The sequence below is a fragment of the Myxine glutinosa genome, chromosome 1 (genome assembly GCF_964187855.1).
Source record: "Myxine glutinosa chromosome 1, kmMyxGlut1.1, whole genome shotgun sequence".
Classification (NCBI taxonomy): domain Eukaryota; kingdom Metazoa; phylum Chordata; class Myxini; order Myxiniformes; family Myxinidae; genus Myxine; species Myxine glutinosa.
In genome coordinates, this window is record NC_136261.1 from 431,132,511 (window position 1) to 431,153,705 (window position 21,195).

The window sequence follows — 21,195 nt, forward strand, 5'->3', positions numbered from 1 at the left end:
GACACTCCGCCACTGTTAGGATGTCGGCCAGGTGAGGCCGCAGGTGGGCTCTGGGAGCCGGTAGAGTTGTTGTGGATGGGGCCCGAGGATCCGGAGGACGGACCCGGGTAGCCCAGTGCCAGAGGGCACCGAGGGGTGACAGAGCCAGGAGGGGCCTTCCCCAGTTAGATAGGTTAGGGTGAGGAGCTAGGTAAGCTCGGGTGGCAACTACAGTGGTGGAGGTGTGCAGGTGGGTAGACCTGCTGGGAGAGCTACACAACTCAGCACGGAAATTGTGCAAGGGCACCGGGAGACAAATCGGGGGAGTGAGACCCCAAATTGAGAAGCACCACAGTTTGGTCAATGGGAATTGGTTTTTAGAACCCATAGTGTAAGTTGGTCAATGGATTGGCAGGGAAAGACCCCAGGTAGTGTAAAGTGTGTTAATGTCATTTAGAGGATAGTTAGGATGGAGATCTCCTCGCACCATCTGCATCCACTCACCTGAGGTGACAAAGCTCCGCACCATGCCGTGGTTTGTTGGTTTTTATTACTTTGATGCAAATGTTTGGAATGTTAGACGCATCATGACGTGGGTGTGACATTGTGCTGATGTTCCATCTCTTCCTCCTTATGAGGATTGATGATGAATTGGGTGATGGCAAATTTTGGTTAGAGGGATTGTGGTGACGAATTTGGTATAGTAGAGATATGGGGAGACGTGACAGTAGTGACAAATTTGTACATGTGTAGATTTTGTACATGTGGGGTAAGGGCAAGGGTAGTGTAGGTGACGGGGGGGGGGTGACGTACGGTAGGGACGAGCTTTTCTCCGCTCTGTCTCCATACGCACCTCGCCTTGCATTGCCTTGTTTGATGTGTACCCTTGAGACCTTACCCCTCGCTCATCTGTCTTTTCCCCCCTTTGTCTCCTACATGAGGACTGTGCGCCACTGGGCGCCGAGGGGAGCGTGCGAGAGTCCGCCATTGGGCGCCCGAACCTCTCGCAACCACAGCTGTCTGCATCGATGCACCACCTTATGGACCACATGTCTGTGGCTGAGCACCACTTATGGACCCCATGGGTTGGGGCATGGCCCCTCTGCTGGAACCGGCCATGAAGGCCCGATATCTTGCTCGCGGACCTTGGCCACAGGGCACCTATGCCCCACAGGTGAACCATACAATAGTCGGCCCTGTGGGCCATAAATAAATAAAGATGGACACGTTTGTGCACTTTTATTGCAAATAGGCCGCCAGCAAAGAAGATGACAACAACAGGAAAATAACATGGCCAGCAGAGGGAGCCGAAGAGGAAGACCAGCACCAGGGTTTGTCGGTTTATTTTTTATTGAACTGTGGTGACTGTGCACCGATTAGTGCTTGAGGGTGCTTTGGTGCGTTTTTGGGTGCTTTCATGGTGCATCGTTGCAGGGCAGACTGTCTCCCCCCCCCCCGCCCCCCCAAAAAGAACGATCACAGGTCCTGGGTTGCGTTTTGTAAATAAAGTAGAGTCGTTGTAAATAATGCGCCCCCCCACCGTAAATGTATAGTTTGAAGACCATTCCGCAATTCGGTTAGCTGTGGGCGTGAGTCTGTTAGGTAGGGTGCAATGGAGCAGTGGGACATATTTATTTATGTTTTAAAACTGTCACACTCAGGGTCAGGTTAAATGTAGAGGGAACTACACCTATGTGCCACACTAAAAGTCAAGGTAAGAGGCCCGGGACGTGCCTAAGAGGAGGAGGGTGCAGTGTTGTGGATATGAGAATGGTGTTTTTTTTTTTTGTGTAAATTGTTGTAAAAATATCGCCCTCCTTGCTCCAGTTATGTATAAAGGTCAAAGTGCGTCCCGTAATTAGTTCATAAGCACTCACGATAGCCAATCATAGATTTCCCCCCTTGTTGACAGTTATTTCCTTATTCTGTGTATTAGGCTAAGGATTTGTCTTCCATTAATTGACACTCCATTGCACCGAACTCAAATAAATAGATCCCCTTTTAGTCCCATTCCCAAAGCCTTTCCTGCCTGCAAACCGCATTTGCTGCAGCTGTGGGTTGCTGTTTTCACCGCGACTCCATTATGCACGAGGTAACCTCGGAGAAGAAAGGCGTGTCCCCACCTCTTCATAGAGGGGAGGAGTGAGTCAGCCCCACTCAACCAACCAAGAACAAGGGGTTGTACTTGGAGAGGGTGTGGAGAGAAACATCGAGTAGGTTCGCAAAAGGTTCAAGGGCGTGATATATATAACCCGCACGACGACGCCACCATGAGAGACGCGCAAGGAGAGAGAAATACGTGCAGCGACAACCAGCCCCTGCCACGTGCAAAGAGATACGTGTGCCGACGTCACCCTGCTCGCTCCCAGCCTGAAAAGACCGGCTTGCTGTGCACCCTGCCAAGCCTTCCAGCTTGTGGTTCGACCTTCTCCCTCCAGCAAAAAACCAACCTGCAATTTCCCCATTCGTGTACGTGAGTTTGTTCTGTGTGTCTTGTCCCTGGGTTAATTAAGACTGTAGGTAAGCTAGCATTGCACTGTGTCTCCTTGATTCCTTCTGTCTTTATTTTATTATCTTTCCTTCTTCCTTGGTTTCTTTGGTCCTGTACATAGTAATAAATTATATTCGTATTACAAAACCTTTTTGTCTTCTTCTTCTTCTTCACATCCGTGTCGTCTTTGTCTTTTCCCTCATTGAATATCTGTGGCACGATTTGGCCAACGTTCAGGAATCGGGTTAGTCGGGGTAACTGTTCGGGTGCGGCGGCCATCCGCTCGGCCAATTAACATCCTAGCCGCGTCCGTAACAATATGAACAGGGAAATAAAACAGAAGAAAAAAGAAAGAAGCCTACCGTTGGGCCTGCCGTGGGGCCTACTACTGGGCCTGCCATTGGGCCTACTACTGGGCCTGCCCTGGGGCCTACTGTTGGGCCTGCCTAGGGGCCTACTACGGGACCTGCCCTGGGGCCTACTCTTTGGCCTGCTCTTGGACCTGCCTACTCTTGGACCTGCCTACTCTTGGACCTGCCTACGCTTGGACCTGTCTACTCTTGGACCGGTCTACTCTTGGACCGGTCTACTCTTGGACCGGCCTACTCTTGGACCGGCCGACTCTTGGACCGGCCTACTCTTGGACCGGCCTACTCTTGGACCGGCCTACTCTTGGACCGGCCTACTCTTGGACCGGCCTACTCTTGGACCGGCTGACTCTTGGACCGGCCGACTCTTGGACCGGCCGAATCTTGGACCGGCCGACTCTTGGACCGGCCTACTCTTGGATCGGCCGGCTCTTGGACCGGCCGGCTCTTGGACCGGCCGACTCTTGGACCGGCCGACTCTTGGACCGGCCGACTATTGGACCGGCCGACTCTTGGACCGGCCGACTCTTGGACCGGCCTATCCTTTGGACCTGCCTACTCTTGACTGGCCTATTCGGGTTTTTTCCTCTCTTCTTCCTTCTTTGTTTTATGTGCGGGTTCCATCGGGTTCCATCTCTTATCTTTCCCCATCCAAAACCTTGATATTTTCTACCCCCACTAATTCACCCCAGATCCACCTTGTTTGAAATTCCAACATCTTTCCTGGAAGTCCTGGCAGTGTCCATATGTTTTATACCTCTCCCACCCTCCCTTCGCATGCCCCCCCCCCCCAAAGCCCTCTCCCTCCCACAGATCTCTCGATGTCCCTGCTCTCAGATTTTGTGTTTGTGTTCCTCCCCCTCTCGCTCCATCTTGTCTACCGCTCGCCATGTTATATGTGTCGGTTTGTCTTTCTGTGTGATTAATGTTAGCTCTTTCACGAGCCTCAATCTTGTATATATATATATTTATTTTTATTTTTTATTTTTTTTGTGTATGCTGAATCGAGGCTCGTGAAAGAGCTAACATTTACTTCACAAACAAATCAATCAGACAAACAAAACACACAAAAAGAGGGAGTGGAAAACAAGATGGCGAGAGACGGGGAAGCACACAAACACAACATTTGAGAGCAGGGAGATGTGTGGAAGGGAGAGGGCTTGGGGGGTGGAGGCGTGGGAAGGGGGGGGGGGTGGAGGGAGAAGTATAAAACACAAGGACACCAAGGACTTCCAGGACAGAAGTTGGTATTTCAAAAAAGTGGAATTGGGGTGAAATTAGCGGGGGTAGAAAAGATCAAGGTTTTGGATGGGGGAAGATAAGAGATGGTGGTGAACAGCTGTTTTAAAGACCTGGAGGGTGGAGTGGGATTGAAGAGAGTGAGGGAGTTTGTTCCAGAGGCAGGAGAAAAGAGGAATGAAGGAGAGAAGGTGAGCAGAGAGTCTTGATTTTGGCAGTTTGACCATAAGAGGGTTGCAGGCAGATCTTGTGCGACCTGTAGGAATATTTGGGGGACAGAGCCCAGAGAGAGCTGGGGGGGCAAGGCCAGAGAGGAGTCGGTAGAAGATGGAAAGACCACCAACCTGCCTGCGGTGAGTGAGTGAGAGGCCTTTGGAGTTAGCTTCATCGCGGGAGATTCCAATGATTCTGAATGCTTTGGTTTCAACAGCGTGAAGACTTATTTTTTTTAAAAAGTGTAGGAAGAGATTTTCGTGTGATAATAAATAAATAAAGACAGTGTGATTGAAGGCTTGGTTTGGTATGCTTCAGGCCGTAACACTGTTAATACTGTCGTGCTCGGCCGATTAGAAATTTTGACTGCAACTGATTTAAAAACACGTTAAAAAAAATTGGCCAATCATGATTATAAAGTCGTAAATAATGACTTCATTGTACATGTCTGGATATGAAGTGGATTCACAAACCGAAATATAACTGGATCATTGGTTTGCTGAAAACACTGAAGTCATCCACTGCCATGTTGGTAGTCACCACAAAAATAAAAATTCCGATTAAAAAAAATTAAAATTCACACTTCATTTAAAAACATGCTCTTGCTAATCACCACATCCTGAAAGCCCTATAAAAATTAAAACTCACACCTTGTTTAAAAACATGCTCTTGGTTGTCATCACATCCTGAAAGCCCTATAAAAATTAAAACTCACACTTTATTTAAAAACATGCTCTTGGTCGTCACTACAACATGAAAAGCCCGATAAAAATTAAAACTCACACCTTGTTTAAAAACATGCTCTTGGTAGTCACCACATCCTGAAAGCCCTATAAAAATTAAAACTCACACCTTGTTTAAAAACATGCTCTTGGTAGTCACCACAACAAAAAAAGCCCTATAAAAATGAAAACTCACACTTTATTTAAAAACATGCTCTTGGAAGTCAACACCACATAAAAGCCCTATAAAAATTAAAACTCACACTTTATTTGAAAACATGCTCTTGGAAGTCAACACCACATAAAAGCCCTATAAAAATTAAAATTCACACTTCATTTAAAAACATGCTCTTGCTAATCACCACATCCTGAAAGCCCTATAAAAATTAAAACTCACACCTTGTTTAAAAACATGCTCTTGGTAGTCATCACATCCTGAAAGCCCTATAAAAATTAAAACTCACACTTTATTTAAAAACATGCTCTTGGTCGTCACTACAACATGAAAAGCCCGATAAAAATTAAAACTCACACCTTGTTTAAAAACATGCTCTTGGTAGTCACCACATCCTGAAAGTCCTATAAAAATTAAAACTCACACCTTGTTTAAAAACATGCTCTTGGTAGTCACCACAACAAAAAAAGCCCTATAAAAATGAAAATTCGCACTTAATTTAAAAACATGCTCTCGGTCGTCACTACAACATGAAAAGCCCGATAAAAATTAAAATTCGCACTTTATTTAAAAACATGCTCTCGGTCGTCACCACAACAAAAAAAGCCCTATAAAAATTAAAATTCGCACTTAATTTAAAAACATGCTCTCGGTCGTCACCACAACAAAAAAAGCCCTATAAAAATGAAAACTCACACTTTATTTAAAAACATGCTCTTGCTAATCACCACACCATGACAAGCCCTATAAAAATTAAAACTCACACCTTGTTTAAAAACATGCTCTTGGTAGTCACCACATCCTGAAAGCCCTATTAAAATTAAAACTCACACCTTATTTAAAAACATGCTCTTGGTAGTCACCACAACAAAAAAAGCCCTATAAAAATTAAAACTCGCACTTTATTTAAAAACATGCTCTCGGTCGTCACCACAACAAAAAAAGCCCTATAAAAATGAAAACTCACACTTTATTTTAAAACCTGCTGTTGTGTGATTTTTTTTCCAAGTTGCTAATTACTCCCGCCATTGAGTAATGCATTCAATCGTGTGTGTGTGTGTGTGTGTGTGTGTGTGTTCGTGTGTTTGTGAACAAGATATCTGGAAAAGTTCTGAACAGATTTGGATGAAAGTTGGTGGGATGATTGCCTTTGGGATAAGGAAGAATTGATTCGTTTTTGGTGAAGCTCAGGATATTATTCCAGATACAGGAATTTTTTTGGGGAATTTTTTACCATTGGAAGATAGGGCTCATTTTTTTTTAACATTATCTTCTATATATTCTATATTTAACATTGTGATATGAAAATAGTTTTCATATTTGTTGTACATGTAGTTTAAACTCATGGTTATGCATTAGAGCGGTGTATTGTTTAGCAGCGTCGTCTTCAATGTTAATTCTTTTTTCTAATAAAGACATATTCTGTCATTTTAAAACCACCAAAGTGTGTATTAGGTTTCCCCGTTTCATAAAATGTATTGGTTGATACGTATAATGCTTTAAAACTTTTTTCTTTTTTTTTTACCTCAGAAGAGATATCAACATTTACCTCAGCGAATGTCAATCGTGGTGTCAGTATTTGATGAACTTATAAAGACTTAGGTGACTTATAAGTGTGACCAGCATGTGCACGGGATTCTTCCCAGAAGAATGAGTGGTCGCATTAGCTTGTACGACTTACAATGAGCGAGTTTTATTTTCACGTTTGGGCCAGTTTTACATGTTGTATCCCGAAGGAATGAAACAAACGTATTTTCCTGGCTTACAATTTTATTTGATGTCGCACATGCTTCAAAATACACTCATTTATATAGAATTGAACGCTGAATCCGAAACTGTAAGTGAAATTGCATTGTTTTTGTTTTTTACATTATCTTCTATATATTCTATATATATATATTATATATATATATATATATATATATATATATATATATATATATATATATATATATATATATATATATATATACATATATATATATATATATATATATATATATATACATATATATATATATATATATACATATATATATATATATATATACATATATATATATATATATATATATATATATATATATATATATATATATAGTTGAGGATCTGTCGCTGGCAGATTAGTCCCCTTGTCTTGACTGACCTGGCACGACCCGAGACCTATTACGTCCCTTCCGGACAGCGCTAAATAGGGTTTCGGGACCAAATTCGCTCTTACCCAAGTACTAGCGCTGCCCTGAAGCGAGGAAATAAGGCTCGCACGAACCATGTGTGTTGGTGATACACTGAGCGGTTGCGTACATGTGATCCGCGCCGTTAAAGATGGTGGAACCTGATTCAAGCGGTTCTATTCGTACCACGCTTTAGTCAATGGAGAAATCACGGGAACGATCGAATCAGAAGGAAGAACAGATTTTATTTACACTATACAAGGATTTGTAGAAGGAAAGGGACACAGAGCAAGCCTTAGAAAGTCTTATACTTAATCCCCAAGGACAACGGACCCGTCTGACACACACACTCACACGGGGATTGCAGATGGCAGGATTATGTTCAGCGCGTCCAGGGATGGCTCTCGTGCAGCTCTCTCCGGTCCCCGGCACGTCCCGTGAAGATGGAGGTAGGAGAAGGCAGGACAGCGTATCGTGTCGCCTGAACGGAACGGGTTATCTCGGTGCGAACGGTAGGGGGCGGACTCAGCGCGGCTGTAGGCTATTCATTCACTTATTCACTCGCGGTTATGGCCGCATTCACTCACATGGCCAAAATGCGCTATATTCGTTACCGAATGAGATCTCGCGATCTGAGAGATCTGAGAATGAGATCTGAGAGAATCTGAGATCTGAGAGAATGAGATCTGAGATCTCGCGAGATCTTGGAGACGGCGGCAGGGATTTTCGAAGCTCCACACGGTCTCCACGTTTTTCGAAGTTAAGTCTGTTCACAATTGTATTTTGTCGAAACTGTATTTATCTTTCGGTGTGTGAAGTTATTGTGTGCAACTTTGGTTGTTTCTCGGTGTTTATCTTTCATAAATTGATCGTCTGTTTGCCGTGTCGCGAGCAAGGCCTTGTACAGTGTGCACTGTACAACCTTGAGGCTTTGTTTTTCTCTCAGTGGTCCGTCGTTTGTGATCCAATAACTTTCGTTCTCTGTATTCCCAGTCTTTTCACCCATAGCCTACTTCCTTGTGTAAATCTCAACTCAAAAAAAAACAAACAAAAAAAAAAACATTTCCTTCTCTGTTCTCATTCGTTTATTCATTTTTATTCGTTCGTTCGTTCTTCGACCACGTGTTTCTCCCCCATTTCCCCAGATAGTTTTCACTCATTAACCTTCAATGTTTACACTTTCCCCTCAAGTTATGTATTCCGTCATATTTTATAACACCTTTTTCTTCTTCTTCTTTAAAAGGCTGCTTTCGACTTGCTCACCAAATCAATTCATCCCAAAAAAAATATCCATCTCCTATAGTGCCTTTGTTCTACATTCCCTAAACTCTCCTGCACTCCATCCTCCATCCAGCGTCCTTAAACGTATTTTTAACTCGAAGGTCACAAGAAACTCATTTTGCAATAAATGTTCGTTTCCCATAAATCGTACACTTTCAAAAATCCAATCTCACCCCTCCCCTCCAAATCTTCCCCATAACCCCTCCCCTCCAAATCTTCCCCATCACCCCTCCCCTCCAAATCTTCCCCATCACCCATCCCTTTCAAATCTCCCCCCTTGCCCCCTCCCTCCTAAACTACTCCCTCACCCCTCCCCGCCAAGACGCCCCCTCGCCCCTCCCCTCCTAGACTCCTGCCTCACCCCTCCCCTCCAAATCTCCCCCATATCCCATCCCTTTCAAATCCCTCCCCTTGTCCCTTCCCTCCCAAACTCCCCCCTCACCCCTCCCCTTCAAATCTCCCCACCCTCATTGCTTCTCAATTTCCCCCCGCTCACTCCCCCTCCTCAAAGCATCCTCCCCGCTTCTTCCCCCTTCAAACTCTCACCTCCATCTCCCCCAACCTTCTGCCTCGCTCTTCCCCCTCCTCAAATAACACCTCATTGTGGCTCACCCAATCACCATCAAACCTTTTGTCCGCCCCATCCTTCCCTTTCTCCGAGCTATTCTGAAATCTCTGACACACCTTCAACAGCTCTCCCTACCTCTTCCACCTCTTCCACATCTTACCCTACCCCTCCTCCCCCCTGTTCTGTATCTGATGCTCCCCCTTCCTCTTCATTAACGGTATGGACCTCAAACATCCGGGGCCTTCGTTCAAACTTAACTGATCTCTCCATACAGGTTGCTTCTGTCAAACCAGACGTGATCTGCTTAACAGAAACTTTCCTCCTTTATGATGTCTCTGATTCCATAGTATCTCTCCCGGGCTACTCCCTCCTCCGGTATGATAGACCTGAGCCTCGTCCTGGAGGCGGGGTTGCTATCTTTATCAAAAACTCTCTTCCTCACTCGCCCTGCACTGCACTCTCTCCACCTCACCCCCAGGAATACCTCTGGCTACGGCTTCCCCTTCGCTCCCACCTCTTGTTCATATGTGTGTTGTACCGTCCACCAAACAGTGATGACTCCATCTACATCTCGCTGTCTGATGATATGGACCAACTTCTATCTACTCATCCCAACTCTCTCTTCCTCATATGTGGTGATTTCAACTGTCATCATGCCAGTTGGCTGGGTGTGGGTACCTCTCTCACCAGCCATGGCTCCTCAGCAAAGGACTTCTGCGACTCACTGGGTCTGACACAATCTGTCAATTTCCCGACCCGGATCTCAGTCAACGGAACATCTTCTCTTCTGGACTTGGTTATGACTAACTTCCCTGAAAATGTCTGCTGCTCTTCTTCTGCTCCGATCGGATCATCTGATCATGTCCTTGTTAAAGTGGACATCTCTCTGACCATCCTCAGGGAGCCTGCTCAGCGTCGACGAGTCTGGCATTTCACTCAGGCCAACTGGCACGGTCTTCAAGCAGCCATCAATCATCTGGACTGGTCTCCCATCTCTACCACCTCTGACATCAACTCATCCTGGGAATTCTTCCAAAGTAAATTGCTCTCTCTCATGCACAGATTTATCCCATCTCGTCTTCAGTTGTCATACCCTTCCTCCCGTCCATGGTACACGGAATCTTGTGGTGAGGCTGTTGCCCAGAAACAACTTGCCTTCGTCTCCTGGAAAGCAAATCCAACGGAAGGAAATCTCATTTCCTTTCACAAAGCCCGAAACAAGTGTGTGTCCACCCTCAGGAGAGCCAGGAAACAATATCTCTCCGTTCTCAAGACCGAACTCTCTTATCTGTCTCCCTCTTCCAAATCCTGGTGGCGTCTGGTCAAATCCGTTTCTGGTGTTTGTTCCCCCTCCATCCCCTCCCTTACCTCAAACGGCTACACAGCTGACTCCGCACGTGAAAAAGCTGAATGCCTCAACTCTGTGTTTGCCTCTAAATCTTGTGTCCCAAACCCATCCCTCTCTGTACCCACCATACCCAGTCGTACCCTGCTGCTCCTGGACTCCGTGTCCTTTCCTCCTGACAAGGTGGAAAAGTTTCTGTCAACCCTCGACTCTGATTCTGCAACTGGACCCGACGGCATCAGCCCACGGGTCCTAAAATCCTGCTCTGCTGCTCTATCTCACCCTCTCTCTGTTCTCTTCACCCTCTCTTTTGCTCAAGGTCAACTGCCATCTGCTTGGAAATCAGCCAACATCACCGCTTTGCACAAAAAAGGTGCAAAAACAGATCCTAGCAACTACAGACCAATCAGCCTTCTCCCAATTATCAGCAAAGTCATGGAATCCATCATTGCTTCTGATATGAAATCTTTCCTCTTCTCCAATGGCTTGATCTCTGATCATCAATTTGGTTTCAGACCAGGTCACTCTACTCTGGACATGCTGCTTCTGCTGTCTCAACAATGGATGGAGGTCCTCAATGCCAAACAGGAAATTAGAGCTGTCTCCCTCGACATATCACGTGCCTTCGACACGGTCTGGCACCCCACTCTGCTCACCAAACTCTCCTCCTTTGGTATCCATGGAAATCTCCATGCATGGCTGGCGGACTTCCTCTCTAGTCGTCGTCAACGTGTGGCCCTGAATGGGTTTCTCTCATCTCCTCTTCCTGTTCAGGCTGGAGTTCCCCAAGGCAGTGTTCTGGGCCCCGTGCTTTTTCTGGTCTTCATCAATGATCTCTCTGACTCTCTCGAAAATCCTCTCTATCTCTTTGCTGATGACTCCACTCTCTGCCGCTCCATTCCTCTTCCCTCAGATCGGCAGTCTGCTGCCTCCTCACTCTCTGAAGACCTGGGCAAAATCACAGACTGGTCAAACAAGTGGAACATGTCTTTCAATCCTGACAAATCTCACACTCTTACTATGTCTCTCCGAAAAGATCGACTGGACAACCCTCCCATCTACTTTCTCAACAATCCTCTCCAAGAAGTTCTGTCGCTCAAGATTTTGGGTCTCACTATCTGCCATGATCTTTCTTGGGAAAACCACATTTCCAAGCTGGCCTCCAAAGCCAGTCGCCGACTGGGCATCCTCCGTCGTGCGAAGTCCTTCCTCGGCACACCTGAGCTCCTCACCACATACAAGGCTTTCATCCGCAGCTCAATGGAATACTGTTCTCCCCTATGGGCCGGTGCTCCTGCCTCACACCTAGCTCGGCTTCACGCTGTTGAAACCAAAGCTTTCAGAATTATTGGAATCTCCCGCGATGAAGCTATCTCTGAGGGCCTTTCACTCACTCACCGCAGGCAGGTAGGTGGTCTTTCTGTCTTCTACCGACTCCTCTCCGGCCTTGCACCCCCAGCTCTCTCTGTGCTCTGTCCCCCAAATATTCCTACAGGTCGCACAAGATCTGCCAGCAACCCTCTGATGGTTAAACTGCCGAAATCTCGGCTCTCCGCTCACCTTCACTCTTTCATTCCTCTTTTCTCCCGCCTCTGGAACAAACTCCCTCACTCCCTTCAATCCCACTCCTCCCTCCAGGTCTTTAAAACAGCTGTTCACCACCATCTCTTATCTTCCCCCATCCAAAACCTTGATCTTTTCTACCCCCGCTAATTCACCCCAGATCCACCTTGTTTGAAATTCCAACTTCTTTCCTGGAAGTCCTGGCAGTGTCCATATGTTTTATACCTCTCCCACTGCCCCCTTCCCACGCCCCCCCCCCCCCCAAAGCCCTCGCCCTCTCTCAGATCTCTCGATGTCTCCATGTCTCTCGGTCCCTGCTCTCAAATGTTGTGTTTGTGTCCTTCCCCCTCTCTCCCCATCTTGTCTACCGCTCCCTATGTTATATGTTTTATGTGTCGGTTTGTCTTTCTGTGTGATTAATGTTCGCTCTTTCACGAGCCTCGATATTGTATACAAAAAAAAAAAAAAAAAAAAAAAAAAAAAAAAACCGATGCGTCTGGCTGCACCCACGTACATGTGCGGCCAACGCCTCTTCCTCTATCCCCTGGCGCGCATGTTCTATTGTGTGGGTCAAAGTTCAACAACGGCGAGTGATGCAAGTTCTCTGGCACAGTCCTTTCCTCTGTGAGCCCTTCTTCGTACAAGTCCCGCTGCATCAAGTCCTCTCTCCTCAAGTCCTCAAGTCCTTTCGAGGGCTTTTCGTATGGGCTTTTATAGACCCACCCCGCGAACCTTCTGGAATTCACCAGACTCTCTTCACCACGCCCTCTCACGCCATGCCGCTCGAGCTCTGATTGGCTGGTGGCTCTTACCGTTCCCCCACGCCGCTCACCCCGACCCAGCTCCCCTCCTTCACCTTCCGAGGCCCACCTCGTGTTAACTCGACTAGTGGACAGCCAAATGGGACGCGGGATGGATTGCGCCCATAGAGGTAGAATGGAGGTGGATGCAAAATGATTGGGGGCCTATCTCCTGTCTTTACACAACGCAGGTACTAAGAGGGTAAATGGCCTATTCTTACACATACTAAGACATAACTACACTACAAATGGGCCTATAACTGTTGCTCGTGGAACTACTCTATGAGGGGCAAACCTTTAGCATTTATTGAGTCCAATGTACAAATATCAAAACCGTAGCAATATATATATATTGTGTAGCGGCTGTCGCTGGGTTTTCACAATCGCCTTGCACCTATCAAGGACGCGGAGCGATCACCATGCCGGGCTCGTCCAGGACGCCCGGGCAGGCCCGCGCTCAACTTGCCAGGCCTCGGTCGGGACGCCCGGGCATGCCCGGGCAGGCTCGCCCTCAACTTGCCAGGCCGCAGCCAGGACGCTGGGCCACGCCCCCTGGCGCCGGGCCTGGGCAAACCCCCCGGGATAATAGATATATATTTCTGCCCGATAAACGGGTTTTCAGAGTGCCCGAGTGTTTGATTTGATTAAAGCAACTCGGATGAATTCCAGCTTTTTGTCGCGTCCATTCTTCCGATCGACGTGGGAGCCCCAGCTCCTTCATTGGTGACCTACCGACATGGACACGGCAGTCGCCCTTAAACTGCCTACCTTCTGGGAGGCTCACGCGGCGGTTTGGTTTGCACAGGCGGAGTCCCTGTTTGCCCTGCGAGGCATCACGGCCGGAGACACCCGCTTCCACCATGTGGTAGCTGCGCTCGGTTCGGCGACCGCGGCCCGCGCCCTGAGCCTCCTCGAGAGCCCGCCAGCCGCTGACAAATTCGGCGCGATTAAGAAGCTTCTCCTCGATGCTTTCGCCCTCCCATCGGCGGAACGCGCACGGCGCCTGCTCGAACTGCCTGAGCTCGGCGACACGCGCCCTTCCGAGCGAATGGACTACATGCTTTCACTGCTCGGCGAGCACTCTCCGGCATTCCTGTTCCGGGAGCTGTTCCTCCGTCAGCTGCCTAACCCGGTACGCCTCGCCCTGGCAAGCACGACGATCACAGATCCCCGGGCCCTTGCCAGAGAAGCCGACAAGATCTCCGCCGCAGGACAGCGCATCGCAGCGGCGACATGGGACTCACCGCCGTCCGACGCAACACCCATGGCGCCCGAGCACCCGGCACGGTCGACGGCCGAACTGCCGACGCAATTGGCGGCCGCTACACCGAGCCGACCACCTCCAGCACGACGACCGGGGCCTCCACCTGACCAAGCGTGGTGTTACTATCATGCCAGGTTTGGACAGAAGGCCCACCTCCGAGCTGTGGGGCGCGGTCGCCTGCAACCTGGGGGTCAAGCTCCACCGTACTACGGCCTACCACCCCCAAGCAAACGGGTTGTGCGAGCGATTCCACCGCTCCATGAAGGCCGCGCTCATGGCCGGCCTTCAAGACGGCGGTTGGGCCGACCGGCTGCCGTGGGTCCTTTTGGGCCTTCGCACGGCCCCCAAGGAGGACCTCCAGGCATCCACCGCCGAGCTTGTCTATGGCCAGGCGCTACGCGTCCCGGGCGAATTCGTGCCCAACGCTACCAGTACCTGGTCCGCAGCTCACCAGCGCTCGGACCTCCAGGAGGCCGCCCGACGGTTTGCCCCCGTGCCAACATCCCACCACGGTGACCCCCAGTCCTACATCCCCCCAGCACTCCGCACAGCGGAGTATGTTTTTGTGCGTCACGACGCACATCGGTGTCCACTCCAGCCGCCGTACGACGGGCCCTTCCGGGTGCTGCGACGGGACGACAAGTCGTTCGTCACCGACATCGGCGGCAGGTCGGACTGGATTGCGGTGGACCGCCTCAAGCCGGCGCACGTGGACGTCGACCACCCACCACGGGTGGCCCTTCCGCTGCGGCGAGGCCGCCCCCCGTCCACGGTACCCCCCACTCGACCGCCCACCACCTCACCGGACCCCCTCCCATGACCCGCCAGGGGTCGCTTCGGCCGGGTCATCAGGACCCCCCTCAAATTGACCCTGCCGGTGCAAGTCGATTCTGGGGGGACGTGTGTAGCGGCTGCCGCTGGGTTTTCACAATCGCCTTGCACCTATCAAGGACGCGGAGCGATCACCATGCCGGGCTCGTCCAGGACGCCTGGGCAGGCCCGCGCTCAACTTGCCAGGCCTCGGTCGGGACGCTGGGCCACGCCCCCTGGCGCCGGGCCTGGGCAAACCCCCCGGGATAATAGATATATATTGCTGCCCGATAAACGGGTTTTCAGAGTGCCTGAGTGTTTGATTTGATTAAAGCAACTCGGATGAATTCCAGCTTTTTGTCGCGTCCATTCTTCCGATCGACGTGGGAGCCCCAGCTCGTTCAATATATATATATATATATATATATATATATATATATATATATATATATATATATATAAAACTGTGAGAAATAGTAGAAACTCCACAGTATGAGCAGGGCGTCTCATTTGCATTGAATATATAATCGGGAGATTAAATCAGACGTGGACGTAGCTTCAGGACCCCAAGTTCCTTTCAACTTGGGGCCGACTCAGAAGAAGAGCTTTTTTGGTCGAAAGCTTGTCAAAAATTAAAGATCGAAGTCCTGAAGCTACGTCCGCGTCTGATTTAATCTCCCGATTATATATATATATATATATATATATATATATATATATATATATATATATATATATATATATATATATATATATATATGAGAGGATGAGCATGAGGCGAAGGAGTGGTGCCCAGTCAATGGACAAGGGCAGAAGGAGTTTATATTCCAAAGCAGGAGGAGGCTGTGACACTGGAGCAGTTTAGACCAATATCATTGCTCGATGTAGATGGGAAGATATTGTTACGGAAACGGAGAGGGCTTCCCTCGTTGCCCTGCGGAGATCAACCCGCCGTTCCTTCTACTAACCACTCTCCGTTCCTGGTCGTCCCAACGCTCTCTCCCGCCCGCAGCGCCGCCAGGGTATTCGGGCCAGAAAGTCGGAAGGGGCCTTCCCGGGACCTGATTGCAATGGTCAGTCGTGAGACAGGGAAGAGACGGCCGTTCGAGCTACGGTTTTAGGTTACCGAGTGGGTTTAGTAACCCGTAGTTCGAACCATTAACAAGCTACACCCGAATATAACGTTGGCCAAATCGCGCTATGCTAAATCAATGATAGAAAAGACACGACGACTGGGAAAGATGAAATGACGCAAGGGGGTACAGTTCACAAGACCTCCGGAGGAGGGTGTAATTACAGTCGTGGAGAAAAGGGGTAGATTACAAGGTAGAGTGAGGTAAAGAACACAGAAGAGATGGGCACTTAAATACAGGCTTATTTATTCCCAGACAGACCACTGACAAACGGACAAGGCAGACTCACACAGGGGTTGATGGCAGGAATGGACAGGTAGATCGATGGCACAAGGTGCACCTTGGCTCGGGGACAGGATAAAGCACAGTCCAAAGATGCAGGGAGGTCTCGCTGAACGGCAGAGGTCTCACAGCGCTCGGAGGGTACGTCTCTCTTGCTTCTAGCTCAGCGCGCATCTGACGTCACCTCTCTCTCTACTGCGCATGCTCAACGGGGAGTGACACGCCCTCGGCTGGTTGGTTCCGCCCCAACTGGGGCCAGTCCGCCGCTTCCATTGGGTGCGGGGGTTACCGGGCTCCGCCCTTGACGAGGAGCCGACAGGGAGCCATGTTCTGCCCCTGTTTGGTAACCCCGTCGAGTACATGTCCGATGGTGGCTCGTTGGGAAGGCCTGGTGTCCTTCCACCACTCCTACCAACCAAGCCGGAGTGAGGACGTGCACTCCCTGCGCTCGTTGTTGTTGTTGTTGTTGTTGTTGCTGCTGAAGAGAACTGTGAGGAAGAGCTGCGGGGAGGTATTGTGAGGTCATAAACTTCCTAACGGTGCCATACAATCACATTCTGGTGCAACGAAGGGTCAGAATTAATGGAAACGAATCCTTAACTGACATAGACTAAGAATAACTAGCAAGATGTCCTATAGTTGTCTACATGAGATGCGGTGGACCTGGATGCGACATTTAATGGGGGAAATAGGAGGAGGTCGGGTCTACAGAGTGTTGTTTACAGAAAATGGGACTAGGGAATGGGGGATTGGGGGGAGTTGGGAAGTATTGAGGAAATAGGGGAATATTTACAAGCGGATATGGATGGATGCAAATCCCATATCCGCAACACTGCACCCTTCTCGACCTCGGGGCTTCCCGACCCGATAAATTTTTACCTACTTTAGTGTGGCACTCAGATGTAGTTCCCTCTACTATTAACTCAACCCTGAGTGCGACAGTTTTACAGATGTTCACAAATGAGAAAATATGTCCCCCTGTGACGTTGCACCCTTCTCCTAACAGAAACACACCCACAGGATAACCGAATTGCGGAAAGCATCCTCAAACTAAACATACAGCCGGTAGGGAGCATCATTTATACAAGACTACACTGATATTTACACTACGATCCAGGACCTGTTCTTTGAGGAACACATGCAGATGTTATGCATAGGGAGAGCACGCATGCCAGCATCGATACACCAACCCACAAGTGCCCTGTGGCCCTACGGCCTTTAATAATGTGCAGAGCACCCCTTCCAAGCACCAAAAGCACCACCCCATTATGCACAGTCAGCACCATCCGGTGCACCAATAAAGTGTTCAATAAAAATGCACAATCAAGTGTCCATGGTCACCGGTGGTGTCGCAGCCGGCCGATGTTCTGCCGCTGGTCTTGTCTTCCTGGAGTGCACTTGGCCTTCTGGCTTCTGGCCTATTTAGAAATGAAGAAAGGCACCAACCACGTCCATTTCTTAATTGTGGCCGTCAGGGGGGCCAACTAAAAGTGGTTCACCTGTATGGCATAGGTGCCACGTTGACCCAGAGGTCCATCAACGGGTGGTGCTTGACCGCAAAAGAACTGCGGTCCATTGTGGGTGGCCACAAAAATTGCGGTCCATATGGTGTACCGATGCAGGCAGCAAGCAGCGGAAGTACAGGCCCACAACTGCGGAGCCAGCACCTCTCTCTCCTCTCTCTCCGCCCCAAAGCCAGATCCTCGGAGGTGGGAGACAAAAGAAGACAGGTGAGTAAGGTGGTAAGGGCGCAAAAGTGCATGCAATATAAGATAATGCACACTGGGGGCACATGGGAACCAGGTGAGACAGGTATGTTCCTATCGTACGCCCCCCCCCCCCCCCACCAGGTAACCTACATTTCCCCTCCCTTACCCCTTGCTGTATCCACAAAACACAACACTACACATAAACATCTACTTTACACATCAACAAACGTCCCTACTGTCTTCCCCGTTCCTCCCATAAACCAAATTCGTCTTCTCTCCCTCCTAACCAATCAAATTTGCCATTTCCAACTCTCATCAAAATTTGCCATCTCCAACTCAACATCAAAATCTGCCATCACCAATTCATCATCAGTCCCTCCTAAGGAGGGAGAGATGGAATCACCCCAATGTCTCATCCACGTCGTGATGCGTCTCACAAATCCACACAGCAATTCTCCTTTCCTGCAACACAGAACAAAGGAACACAGGTGTGGAGTCATCATCACCACCTCAGGTAAGTGGCTGCGTATGGTGCGACAGGTTCATCAATCCTAACTATTTCCTAAATGACTTTAACAACTTTACATTACCCGGGGTCTTCCTCCTGCCAAACCATTGGCCCACTTACACTATGGGTTCTAAAAACCAATTCCCATTGACCAAACTGTGGTGCTTCTCAAGTTGGGGTCTCACTCCCCCCATTCATCACTCGGTGCCCCCGCACAATTTCGGTGGCTGGGTCGTGTGACGCTCCCAGCTGGTCTGCCCACCTGCACACCTCCACCACTGTTGTTGCCTACCGAGCTCACCTGCTCCTCCCCCTAACCTAACTAACTGGGGAAGGCCCTCTCGCACTCTCACCCCCTCAGTGCCCTCCCTGGCACGGCCTGCCCGATCCACACCCAGGATCCTCAGGCACCCACTGACACTAACGGCTCCCAGAGCCCACCTGCGGCCTCACCTGGCCGACATCTAACAGTGGCGGAGTGCCCAACCATTCACACTCATACTAACAGGCCACACGACCAGCCAATTTCACCACACCAATGCACCCATCCACAATACCATTCTGCAACCGCACCACAAATGCCAATATCCAACCACAATTTACCTATACCTTCTAACTACTCTTTAAACTACCCTCCCCGGGTACTCGTGAAAGGGGTCCACTCTTCCCCCATCCACACCTTCGCACCATGCACACCACTCCGTACCACTTACTCCAACTCTCTCCACACCACTCATTCTCTGCTCCATATATTCCACACACCTGTACTTGCACACCTGTGCTCTCATACTTGGTGCCGCCTGCACCCTTCTCTCCCCCAAGCGCATTCGCGCTGATCCACAACACTCACTACTCACCATGACACTCATCCGCAATGCTCTCTCATTCATCACTTGTACACTCACACACACCTTGGAGCATTGCCTCACCAATGCCTCATTTGAAGCTGCTCACCAGCACTTCCATTCACACTGCATCATCTGCTCTGTCTACTCCTTTCTAAAACTCGCGCTCCTCCGTCTTCCCTTACACTCAGCGCTCCCACGTCATTATCAAACACTAAGCTACTACGTCCCCACTACAGGTACCAAGTCTCCTACTTAAATCTCGTCACCTATAGTCACCTCTAGTCCCTATCAATATAACCAAGCCCTCCCTGGCTCGGTTGTCATAGCCACCCCATAAACTATAGCGCATTTGCCCCCATCATGGGAAGGGTGGCAGGGATGCCACCCTTACCCACAGGGCCCATTGCTCATCAATCCCCCAGTCCTCTGGCACTAATAAGCCCCCCTTATTCAGAGGTACTGGGTCCCGCCTCGGCATCTAAAGCCGAGGCAATCCATGGGGGCGCCTGCTCGCCGGTGTAAGGCCTTATCCGGTCGGCGTGGACGATCCGAGGGAGGGCTCGTGGCCCCATTTTGATTTTTACTACCACGTCACAGACTTGTGACAGGACGACCCCCGGGCCTTGCCAGGGAGAGGTGAGTTTTGGGCACCTACCCTTCCTCCTCCGGGGATTGAAGCACCAAATCTTCATCCCCGGAGTGTACTGACTCCCCTGGCTCCGGTGGTCGTACCTGCGCTTCATCTTTTCCCCCGCCAGATGGAGTTGGCGGCGGGCGAAAGCATGGACTAGCTCCATGCCTTCCTCTAGGTGACGTGCGTACCCCTCCCTCGGCGGGTTAACCACTGTGTCTGGCACGGGACCGCATAGCAAGTCGGCGGGAGCCCGTAACTCCCGCCCATGTGACAATGATTGTCTTGATTTCAAATTGTTTGGAGATCTTTTTAAATTCCTTCCCAGACTCATAGGCATCTATAACCTTCTTTCTGAAGGCCTCAGAGAGCTCTTTTGATCTGGGCATGGTGACGCCACACACTTCAACAACAAAGAGCAAACCAAACGAAATGTCTGAGGTTTAAAGAAGACAGGTTCCTCTAAGATCCTTTCTGACGATGTTCTTATCATTTGCACCTGAGCTGGTGCACCTGATTCTAATTTTAGGTATTTGAAGTAGTGATAAAGGTCAGGGTGTACTTACTTTTTCCACATGCGAAATTTGCATTTATGTTTATTAAAATTATATAATGGACTACAAAATGTAAATGTTTCATGATATTTGTTATATTATATCACCTTTATCTATCAATATTGTTGAAATGAAGATCAAATAGCTGTATGTTGAACTATGTTGAAAAAGTCAAAACTTTACATGGGGTGTACTTACTTTTTCACGTGACTGTATAACATGAACAATGTTGGACCCAACACAGACAGACCCCTGAGGACTCACATTCGTATTATGGAAAGCTGATTACTGTCCCTCATGTACCACAGATATTTGATGGTTTGCAAGGAAGTCAGAGATTGCATCAAGCAATTTTCCAGAAATGCCATGTGATTTTAGCCTTTGAGATATCGAGAGCAACAACTCTGGCTTCTCCACGATTATCTAAAGCCCCATTCACATGTTCAGTGATGAGGGATAGAACATCACCAGTGGACCTTGACTGTCTAAAGCCACAATGAACATCAGTTTGGAGGTTGTGGGTTTCCAGATGAGTCAG

At 48.9% G+C, this 21,195-nt stretch overlaps 1 protein-coding gene across 1 annotated transcript in view; it reads left to right on the forward strand.

The window, feature by feature from the left end:
* The window catches only part of LOC144888308 (uncharacterized), a 151,483-nt gene that overhangs the window by 92,913 nt on the left and 37,375 nt on the right, over positions 1-21,195 (forward strand). The window contains exon 2 of the mRNA XM_078765968.1: positions 8,046-9,884. Within this exon, the coding sequence (XP_078622094.1) occupies positions 8,531-9,884 (1,354 nt within the window). The 5' untranslated portion in view covers positions 8,046-8,530. The remainder of the gene's footprint in view (positions 1-8,045; positions 9,885-21,195) is intronic.